This window comes from Periplaneta americana, chromosome 15 (assembly GCF_040183065.1).
Source record: "Periplaneta americana isolate PAMFEO1 chromosome 15, P.americana_PAMFEO1_priV1, whole genome shotgun sequence".
Classification (NCBI taxonomy): domain Eukaryota; kingdom Metazoa; phylum Arthropoda; class Insecta; order Blattodea; family Blattidae; genus Periplaneta; species Periplaneta americana.
The window spans coordinates 5,954,583-5,966,899 of record NC_091131.1 but is presented as its reverse complement, the minus strand read 5'-3'; the positions used below and the strand labels follow the sequence as shown (position 1 = coordinate 5,966,899).

At 34.9% G+C, this 12,317-nt stretch overlaps 1 protein-coding gene across 1 annotated transcript in view; it reads left to right on the top strand.

Annotated features, from left to right (window-relative positions):
• Positions 1-5,935, top strand: part of LOC138715804 (ketosamine-3-kinase-like) — a 34,066-nt gene extending 28,131 nt beyond the window's left edge. The window contains exons 6-7 of the mRNA XM_069848891.1: positions 1,642-1,816; positions 4,867-5,935. Coding sequence (XP_069704992.1) covers positions 1,642-1,816; positions 4,867-4,930 — 239 coding nt within the window. The 3' untranslated portion in view covers positions 4,931-5,935. The remainder of the gene's footprint in view (positions 1-1,641; positions 1,817-4,866) is intronic.
• The last annotated feature ends 6,382 nt before the right edge of the window (positions 5,936-12,317 follow it).

Sequence of the window (12,317 nt, the reverse complement as noted above, 5' to 3'; positions counted from 1 at the left end):
AAATGCACACATTTCCTGATAGACAATCCACCTTTCATCTTGCATGATAATGCTCGTTGTCATGTCGCAGAAGCAGTGGCTGAATTTGTACAGAGATGGGATTGGGAAGTATTGGAACATCCTCTGTATTCCCCTGACATGAGTCCTTGTGACTACGACTTGTTTCCACAGTTGAAAGAACCACTTAGAGGCAAGAGGTTTCCAGATATTGCATCAGTCCATGCAGTAGGGCAGTCCATCAGAGAGATCGACAGAAACAACCTCGCTAACAACATTCAACGGTTACCACAGATTTGGCAAAAAATACATGAACACGCTGGTGATTATATTGAAGGGATGTAAATGTATTTTCAATAAATGTTCATACTGTACTCCAACCACGAGAAAGTCTTTGGGGAATGAGACAAAACGGGGTAATGCTGTGAATGAATGTTGATGTCATAAGATGTCATAAGGTCACACACGTGGGTCCTCTTATCTCTATTGGCTAGCTCTCACAGCACAAACCATAACATTGATACAGACATATTGATACTACCCTAGTTACAAAATTAGATCACTGTTAATCTCCTGGTCTTTTAATCTCTTCATACAGGAAATAACATATGCAGGAGAGCGCATGGTTTTTAAACTGACGTTATAACGGCAATATTATCTATCTACTTCGTTCCAATAGATGACGCAATAGTAAGCACATTCCTTTCACGGTTGATCTCCTGGTTGGAGAACAGTACTGTCTGTGTTGCCACTACTTTATTTACAACCTTCGTATGTAGACTAATAGCAGTCAGATACAACTGCAACAAACAAAAAATGTATCAATAATAAAAAATTAATACATTTGAAGGTAAACGGGAAAAACAATCAAAGTCAAGTTCTTTTAAGGGTGATGTCATCATCTAATTCAGATTACAGATGGATGCAGTGTGTTACAGAGTGTGAAGTTTCTCCTGCGAAAGCTCACTGAATATGGAAAATAAAAATTGAATTATGAATAGAAAAAAATGTTGCAAGTGATTGTAATATACGAAAACTGCACAAACTATAATAATTACAATATCGTGTAAAATAATGTATACCCATCTTGTTGAACTACACAGTTTATAATTGAAGTCAGATATTATCTTTATGGGATTACAAAAATGTTATACCTCGTTATTTGTGTCTTACAAATGGAAATTCAATAAAAATAAATTATGATGAATATCCCTGATAAAATGAGAAAGAGCTTAATTGTTGCGAAATGTATGAAATGGATAATAAGAAAACACATCACTTCTTCTTCTCCTCTTTATTATATTCCATAGATCTTACATGATGTGGAACAAGTAAAAATTTTACATTATTACAATTACAATTTTTACAGTATTTTACAGTTTTTACAGTTTTACAATTTTGTGATTTTCTACAATTTTTTACAATATTTTGGGGAGCTGTAGTGAGATGATGTAATTCATTCATAGTTTTCTGCCATTTAAATTGGACGGATTTTTTTTGTACTTTAGGTTAAATTTCTTGTTAACATATGAAGAATTGGCCTTGATTCAACATTCTTCTTTTCCAAGTTTGTCACGTATTTTGCTATAGAGCAAGTTACCTACATTGTGACAGTAGATCTAAATTTTATTTTTTTCTTTCCAGTTGTTTTCGACCCAGCTTCGTTTTATGGCCATCACGAATTTGAACTTGCTATTGCTGGAATGTTTGGAGGCTTCAACAGCACGTTTTACCAGGCATACCACAACCTGATCCCCAAGGCTCCAGGGTTCGAAGCCAGGCACAAGCTGTACCAACTTTACCACTACTTGAATCACTGGTTAGTATTACTGACATACTGTTGTTACGTGTTGTTAGGGTTGTCAGATTTGCTTTGGGGGGGGGGGGGGAGATTTTTACAAAAAATAAGGAAGTTATATGCGTACTTTCCAGGGATTTAGTAGCATTGATTGTTTGAGGTATAAGGTAATTATTTTTAACTCTATTTTAGGCATTTAACATTATAAAAGTACATTTACAGAACCTGTATATTATGCCTACATATATATTTGCAGTATAAATGTAACAAAACCGTTCATACCTAGGAAAACATGAAGCATAGCACTTGTATTTAACAGATGATTTGGCAGCCGAAGTAATTTTGCATTATTTTTATTCTCCAAGATAAATTCCCTGCATTACGGATTGAAGTTGAGGAATACTTGTGGTTCAACTTTTATCAAGTCCACAGAACACTTATTTCTTACATAAGACCACTTAAACTTGATTAACCTTCAAGAGTCGAGCTACCATTATAGTGGTATAGCTAGTATTATGGTCATGACGTGATATAATAAGTTATAAATTGTATATTGTATATAAAATACGTTTATATTCTTTGATTTTATATAACATTAAGGATATTGCCCTTGATTAAAACAATTACATTTTTTTTTGTAATGTTTTTTTTTTTTTTTTTTCTTAAAAAAGAAGCAAAATCATTTCAACTGCAGTCAACTGAAACCCTGTCGACTTTCATTTGTACCATTACACTGATTGTTTTACATGGGCCCTCCCCATCCTTTATCACAGGCTCAATTGACTGCAGTGGCTGGGACGTGAACCTGCGATCTTGGGCATGGTATGCTGGCCGGACATATCTCGTGCGTCTTAAACCGCTTGGTTAATGAATCCAACACGAACTTCTGCTTAAGAGTTATAAATTTTCGTGCGGCTTCTAAAGGTTAAAAAGAACATTCTTTCAACATAGGCATTATAGCCTGACATACTGAGCAATAAACCTTACCTTTGCATTATTTGAAACTGTTCTTACATTCACTTCAGAAATATCAACCTATTTTTCAACAACACTGATTTCCTTCTCCATGTAACTACAGTAGAACCTCTATTATCCGTGTTAATCAAGGGGGTGGACTGGGCGGTTAATCGAAAAAGTCGGATAATCCATATCATAAAATATTTTCGTAAATTAAGTGCATAACACAGTTGCATAATTTCCACCGTGGTCTTGTGTTTAACATGCTAGATAGTGAATCAGAAGTTTACCGGTATTTAAGTCCGGTTGTCAACAATGGTTTTATAAGGGTCAAGTAAATTTCTTGCGTTGAATCTTTGTGGAAAGATAGGAATAGGCCTAGTAGAGATTTCTTGTTGTAGATTTAAAGATTTTATACACTTCATTTTTGTTTTTAATTAAATCGCGCACATTTGTAATGCCAGTCTCGTATTCTGATGCGAGAGGAGCCGCGAATTCTCGTTTCGCAAACTGATCAATTATTTATTTGTATTTTTATTTTGATACCTAGTAAAACACTTTTGACACCCGTGGAACATATTTTGGATAGAAATCCTGAAGTATGAGCACTCGAACAGTGGAACAAGGATTGAATGCTGCACGGGTTTGCTCTAAATTTTGCGGAAGTTTTTGGGATTATTTTACAATTTGGGAAAAACACCTTCAAGTAGACCTAGCGGTAATTGTTCCTATTGCTGGCAGTACACTTGTAATATGTAAGGATAAAGACTTATAATAATAGACTGTAAAAAAGAATAGGTAGGCTACTGATATAAGGTATAGCACTATATACTTTTTTCCGCAGCAAACAAAGAAAGAGTGAGAGAAAGGATAATCCGCTGATCGGTTAATAGGGTGACGGATAATCGGGGTTCTACTGCATGTAAATATTGTTCTTTTGATTCACAAAACTCTTTATGCAATTCATCAGAGTTAATTCTGCAAACAAAAGAAACCTACGGCAACTTCAGCCACAATATTTGATTTTTTTTTTTTTGTCCAAGCACAGTCTACTGAGCTGCCTGTATTTGTTTGCATACCTAAACCAGTAACCAACCCAGGGGACTTACAATTACTCGAAAGAACTTAGTTAAAGACGAGATCAAGGACGACCAAAACATCGGTGGAAAGACCAAGACCATCTTCGCTAGGTTCACCGTCACAGGCCATTTTGACCTAAAACGAACCTGTTCATAATGATGAACTAAAATCAAAGTTCTTATCGAAATACATAGTTGAAAATACTTTCATAACATAGTAGAAAGTCCTCCTCTGTTTTCTGCTGCACATTTGGCTGTAAGATTTTCAAAATTTCTTTAGTCCCACTTCCAAAAAAGACCTGTCTGACGTTCTTTGCTGTAGGTTTTCATTGAGGTTTACTATTACTTACTTACTGGCTTTTAAGGACCCCAGAGGTTCATTGCCGCCCTCACATAAGCCCGCAAGATTAATCCATTCTCTATCATCATATCCCACCTCCCTCAAATCCATTCTAATATTATCTTCCCATCTACGTCTCGGCCTCCCTAAAGGTCTTTTTCCCTCCGGCCTCCCAACTAACACTCTATATGCATTTCTGGATTCGCCCATATGTGCTACATGCCCTGCTCATCTCAAATGTCTGGATTTAATGTTTCTAATTATGTCAGGTGAAGAATACAATGCGTGCAGTTCTGTGTTGTGTAACTTTCTCCATTCTCCTGTAACTTCATCCCTCTTAGCCCCAAATATTTTCCTAAGCATCTTATGCTCAAACACCCTTAACCTATGTTCCTCTCTCAAAGTGAGAGTCCAAGTTTCACAACCATACAGAACAACTGGTAATATAACTGTTTTATAAATTCTATTACTTTGAAATATTTAAGGATACTGGAATTACTTTTCTCTGCATATAGGCGTAACAGACACAATGCAGGGAAAAAAGTAGATAACCCTCAAATTGTGGGGATGTATTTCAAGGTAAAAAAAACATAATACGGGAAGAATGTACAATCTGGCAACTCTACTTGTTGTGTTGTCAGAAATCGAGCAATTGAAGGAATGAAAACTGTTTAATAATTGTAATTGTATTGCAGGAATCATTTTGGAACCGGCTACAGAAGTTCCAGCATCTCGATAATGAAGCATTTGGTGAAATGAATCCGGGCAGCTTCTTGTTTCTCAGTGTTGTTGCAGTAGGCTCACAACAGCTACATTCCATTCTCGGTGGTTGGTGCTAGCTCTAGTTGCATAGGCTTGCAATCTTCATAGCTCTCTCTCTCTGTCTCTGTCTCTCTCTATTCACTAGTCATTCCTAGCTGACACATTCTATATTTTATTGTTGCCGAAGATATATTTAGGATGGCATGAATGCCTAGTAAGTGTTCAACTTATCGATGTGTAGAAACGTGTCCGTGTTGTTTTGTTATAGCGAGTGAGCAAGTGTAGAGAATGGTAAGTCAGAAACTGCTCTGTTGTCCTTCCGGTGCAGACTACAAGCTGTTAGGAAACCGTCCTATTGCGCTATGTATTGTTTGGATTGGATGGCTGCCAACTGCGAGAAGATTATGTTGGCAGCACTTCCATCTGAGCCAAAGAATACATACTTCCTGATGCAGTATGCAGCTCTCTTCTCTAGACCAGTGTCCTTTCACCACATCACAGCTAGGTGTGTAAGGGAGAAGTGTGCAATACTTAAGGATTCTGCATTCAGATCTCAAAATCACAGGCTCAAACCTGGAGCAGGACGATACACTTTTAGGGGAAAGAAAATTTAGGGAGGTCTCTGGTTGAAAAGAGTGATAATTCGATTCATGATCTTTCTCGACTACAGTCTTCTATAGGCATGACGATATATGCAGATACATGTGTATTAGGAACACCAGTGGTGGGCAAAATGAACGCAACCCACAAGACAGGATTTAAATGGCAACTACATACTGTGGGAGGGGTTGCACTCTACAGTGCAGTGACGGATTTACAGACAGTTGCGCCACTACACTCCTACCTTCCTTACTTACTTACTTATTGGCTTTTAAGGAACCCGGAGGTTCATTGCCGCCCTCACATAAGCCCGCCATTGATCCCTATCCTGAGCAAGATTAATCCAGTCTCTACCATCATATCCCACCTCCCTCAAATTCATTTTAATATTATCTTCCCATCTACTTCTCGGCCTCCCCAAAGGTCTTTTTCCCGCCGGCCTCCCAACTAACACTCTATATGCATTTCTGGATTCGCCCATACGTGCTACATGCCCTGCCTATCTCAAGCGTCTGGATTCATACCTACCATATATAATTAGAAGAGTTCATTCACGTGATATTTAATTAATCCTTTTTCACAGCAATTTCTTCGCAATTGGGAGTTACATCTGTGTATGCTGTTTTCAGTTGTGCAAGGAGATGAGCATCACTTAAGCGGGATCTGTGGCTAGATTTCATAAATTTCATTTTAGAAAACAGCTGTTCGCATTGGTAGGTTGGTGAATACATACTCGTTATTTTTTAAGGGGATGCGCTACTGAATTTTCTAATTTCTACATTTTAAGAGATAATGTATTGAAACTTTAACAGCATATTATGATCATGATTATGAATTAATCAAGAAAATTTCAATGATCTAAGTCAAGAAATAACTCTTTTAAAAATAAAATTTGAAAATAACACGTTTATTTTGGAAACTGTTTTTTGGAATCTAAAACAAGAGTTTTCTATGTTTTTTATAGTGCATATTAAAGCTGAAACACAGGTTGTGGTAATGGAGCATTGGAATTTAGCATATGAAGAGTAAAATAAAAAAAAACATGACATTTCTTCAAAAACGGTTATTTTTCAGTAGCGCATCCCCTTAAGCAAACTGTCTGACCAGTGGATATGTAGTATTGGACAGCTTTTTAATAATTTTAATCCCCAGCAAACCTTCACATTCTGCTTTCAATAAACTATCATTTTGCAAATCCAGTACCTCTAACTGCAATTCTGAGATAGCATTTATTTCAACATGAAAAGGAGTGACAAAAATATTTAATCTTTCTCCATCCTTTGAAAATCACTGAATCTGTGTTCTTTGAACTCGTATAATAGGTGATCTATTTTAAGGATGTACTTATTTAAGTTAGCGTCCTGAATATTTGTAACTGATCCTAAACACGAGAAATGAAAGAACGGCCTTTCTTGTAAGTGTGATATCCTCTTGATTCAGATGCTTCTGCAAAAGACATTGTATCACTAATGAAGCTCCGAAGTATAGCAGTCCAGTATAATCCACCACGACATTTTCGTGGGATGGGGAAGGGGAAGGGGAAGGTAGGGGGTAAGGTTGATGCTTCGCTGAGGTCTGACATCACTGTTGCAATGCCGCAGGAATGCCCACCACTGAGGTACACAAATGAAAAATGGAAAATGTGGCATGGCATTGGAATGCAAGCAGCCAACCTCACATTTTTACAGTTGCCTCCCTTGTAGCACTAAACTCGACTTTCTGATGAACAATTGACTGTATCAGAACTCTCATCCATTAAATAATAGTGTGATAAGTAGACTGGATGTTGAGGCACTAACAGTGAGTTTTAAACTTCTAAAGAAGACATTGTGCAAATTGTGAAGACAGAAAATCACGATACTAATGTTGTCTGTATAAGAAATGTGTTTGTTTAAAAAATTCTTATGCAGTGATTGTAATATAGGCATATAAGATATATTTTATGTGATAACAGTCTGAATGGTGTTCAATAATTTATAGATTTCATGTTTTAGTTCTTTGTTTAAATATAATTTCATTTCTGAAATTGATATATTAGTAAAAAAACACTGATAGTACTCACTTGTATGTATTATGAAATTACGAAAGTTGTGGGATTTTATATTACCCAGGAAGTGAACGAAACTGAAATATAATTATGTAATACTTTTAAAATATTTCAAAATGGTTCTAAGGGACCCAGCGTGTGCACTTACGAAACTTTTGTTATTTAAATTGTCTTGTGTTCAATACTGGTGCTTGATAAATTTATAATAATAGTAATAATACTAATAATAATAATAATAATAATAATAATAATGATTTATTTAACTTGGCAGAGTTAAGGCCATACAGCCTTCTCTAACACTCAACCAGGAGTAAAAACTGCGTTACAAAAACACTACAAATTTATAAAGTACACTACAATTTTACATACAAAACTGAATAAGATAATAATAAAATGTAAACAACAAGTAAGGAGAAATCAGACATAATATATAACATATAGAAAGAAAGAAAAAAAGCATAATAAAATGTTAACAGCAGGTCAAAATAAATGAGACGTACAAAGTATAAAAAAATAAGACAATTATTGATAATAATAATAATAATAATAATAATAATAATAATAGTAATAATAATAAGAATAGTAGTAATAATAATAATAATAATAATAATAGTAATAAAATAGTGCAGTACAAAGCATACAATGAATACAATATTTTTAAGTACACACAGTAAGAAAAATTATGATTATATATAGCTCAACTTATCACATTAGAGATATACCATTATCGGAAAATATGAAAACAAAAATATAAAATAAGTTAAATATCACTAGAACATAAAAAAAAATGTGAATACGTGGAAACATGCAATACAACACTTGTCATAATAGTAAGTTAGTTTGGCAACTCGTCATAAGATAATTTTCTAATTTGGATTTGAAAGATTTCAATGTTCGGCAGCCCTTGACTTCAGGCGGCAGAGAGTTCCAGTGACGAGATTTATTTCGAACAAAGGAATATAAAAATGCACTTAATAATAAACTGTAATTTGTGAACAAACAAAACATTATAAAACTTAATGAAATTGCTGCATTTTCATGATTCATGTATATTCTTTAAATATTCATTGGTATAAAATCTGTACCGATATTTTCTTAATTATGGTATGTCTGGTGATAAATATTGAAGGTGTGGCTCAAAGAATTTTCCTTTGTTAGAGCCGTAAAATCTTATCAAAGCTATGGGCTAAATCATCTCTCTTTTGGGAGACATACAATCTTTCTTCCTGAAATTCCAATGTTAATAGTCGCATTAAAATGTTATTGGTATGTCACACTTCTCCGTTACGTGCAGCTGTGGTGTTCTTAGAAATCTCGTGCTGTCAGCTACTTCCCAGGTTGTTCGGAGAATAGCTCTAAGTGTGTTCTTTGCAAACTTGTGCCAAGTCACTGGCTTCCGTAGTTTACTATGTTATTATTAAGGGTCTGATGTTTTATTCTGAGACGTCCAATTAAGAGATTGTTTTGAAATTGTGCTTTGCCTAAACTGAGGTTTTGAAGAGCTTTTATTTTGGTGACCTCAATACTGTTCGAGTAAAGGAAGACACACTAAGGGCCGCGACCCGTGGCCGTTGCTCATTGCTCCGTGTATATATAAAGCAAAATGTTTATCTTGTTGCATTGTACAGATTTTATTGAAATGTTTTTATTCTGACGAACATGTACATAAGATGTGTTCTGGCAGCTGGACTGATCTGTATTCCAGATAGTTACAACATTACTGCATGTTGTGCTACTCACATTTACATTACAATCATTTGAATAGCACTAAGGTTGGTTCAAACAGACAAGACAGATGCAGTGTGTATGTGCAGACGTAGGTGTCCTCTTTCCAGCGAGGAAGCCTCAGATGCAAACTCTCTGCTTTTTAAAGCATTGTAATAAAAGTGAATGCTATTTTATATAAGGATTTTACCTAATCAACTTGTGACATCTCTGATGAATCACGAAAGGAAATTTTACCAAATATCAGCTGATTCCATTTTGAAGAAGACAGCCATATAAGCATACATTTTAAATGGGGAAGGAAGAGATGTTTGCTAGTGGAATATAGAGATGACAACGTATCGAAGGTTGGATCTATCTGTAGTTGAGTAAGCCAATAATCTTTCGGTTAATTCTTTCACTTAGAAAGCATATTGTAATATTCAGATAGTCAATGTTATGATATAATATAATATTGTTTATTCAGTCTACATGACATATCAAATATAAAAAGTTAATGACACTTATCTATGTAAGCAATCATTGTGTTCTATACAGATATAAATTGAACAGCGAACGTTTTCGCCCTTCGGGCATCATCAGGCTTTACTTATAATATCTTATACATTTAGTCTCAGTATGGAAATGATGAAATACAACCATTTAATAATAAAATAAACTATTTAAAAACTGGCTTGTGGTAATTGTATCTAAAATTAATGTACAGATATAAAATGTATACATAATACTGAGGTAAAAATTGTGGCTGCACTGCTGTATTATGTCAAAATTGTGACTGTGAACACGATAAAACGTTTATTCCTCATTTAAACTTCATAATTGGTAATTAGATGTTTTCTGCTAATCTTGTCTCAATGGTTCAAACTTGGTATGGTGAAATCAGTATTTAGAGTCGTGTATACTGCACAAGTTATCTGTTGAGATTTCATTGAGACGATTTAAGAATGGGTTTATGACGACATGTGGTTGACTAGTTACGCTGATTTCACCGACTTCAGTTCAGTCCCGAAGGGCGAAAACGTTCGCTGTTCAATTTATATTTGTATAGAACACAATGATTGCTTACATAGATAAGTGTCATTAACTTTTTATATTTGATATGTCATGTAGACTGAATAAACAAATATTATATTATATTATATTAATTCTTTCAGTCCACTAGTTGGCGCTTTAGAGTGTTAATTGACCTTTACCATTCTCCAGCTCCTGCGATTTATTACATCCACTTTCACTTAGAAATAATGTCTTTTACATATTTTATCCAACAGTCATGCACCTTTCCACTTTTCTTTCAATTCGTAGTTCTTTCCCTTTTGCATTTATCTTGAAACTCTCTTTCATTTTAAGTTCATTTGTCTGTAATTTCTCCATTTTGTTGTGATTGGGATGGAAGAAGTAGTTCTTTTTCTAGAACCTTCCCACATATTGCAATTCACTTCAAATACTAGATTCCAAAGATCAGATTGACAAGTGAACTACGGACTCTGATACTGGTAGTGTAACACACTGTTTGAATGAAACTGTACAGCATTTCAGTCAAACTAGTGGTTTCCAATACTAAAAGTTGTTTGAAATTGGGAATGGTTGATCCTTGTGTTATTTCAACATAAAATATCGATCCTAAACTGTAGAAGATACAGTCAGCTCTCGATTATCCGTATTATAGGAAGGGAGTGCTATCATGGATAATTCAAAATCGTGTTTAATGCACATTTTTCGATTAAAAAACCTTATAAATCAGTTTCTACTATACTTTACATACTGTAATGAGGCCTACTCTTTCACTCATCAAATTATACTGGATGTCTGTCTCTAATGTTACACAATGATGAAATAGTTATTCATATTGCACTAAACTAGCCACTACACTTAAAGATGCCGATTACAACACCTTTGAAGAAGTACATGGTCTCTCCATCACTGGCAGTATACGGCGCATAGATATAATAGCTTTCAAGGAATCTACAAGATCTGGATTCATAATTGATCCCACTGTGCGTTTCGAAACGAATGAGGAACAGCCAGCAGAAGTGGATAAGGAAAAAAAGAATATCTACAATCCTATCATTCCATATTACCTCCTACATCTATTATTCCGATTGTAACCTTAGCTGCATTGAAAGGATCAATTGCTCTCCTGAAGCATCACCTATATTCGAAATGAAATCAAGTTCATTAGCATTCTTTACTTTTTGTGACACTTGCCTCTCTAAAACTAGGTATATTTCCACCGATCACAAAATGTATTTGCAGCTATGTACTTGTAGGAGTTTCATTGTCAAAACAAAATTAATGGTTCACTGAACTTGTAAACATTTATATGGTTAAGTACTCTTTGTCTCTTGTGGCAGCTCACGAATAGTGAGAAGATTTCTAAATCTAATATTGTGATCCTGAAACACTACTAGTACACTTAACTAGATACAGTGTGTTGTTTATTGTAAGTCCAGTAGGAATGTTATTTACACACGAAATAATTATTCAAATTTAATGGAAATACAATTATTTTTTTTCTGTTTTAAAGAAGTCAGATTCTTGTTTCTGAACCATGCTTCTCAATTTTTGGAGTAGCAACTTGTCCGACAACAGAGAATTATCTTGCTGCTCCAAATAGTCTTAACAAATTGTCTGTCCATTCAAGTGCAGAAGAACATTCCTTTCGCACATAGCGGTGCAGAACAGCCATTTACAGGCTGCTGAAAATCATAGCAAGACGTAAAAACATTGCGGAAAAGTACTGGAAGTTATTAATACAAATAAAAGTCTTTAAAGACTTGTGAATAACCCGCAAAACACATACAGTAGAACTTGGTTATAGCGACCTCGTTTTGTGCAACACCTCGTCTATAACGTCAAATATTCTGTGGTTTCAACTAATTCCCCATAAGACATATGCTTTTCTACGTTGCTTAATACGACAAATGCATATGCGTCTATCTCGCATATGTCATTTTCAACCTCAGTTTAGAATACGATTTTCTAAGAACCAAAGTATTTGAAGAAATATTTTGT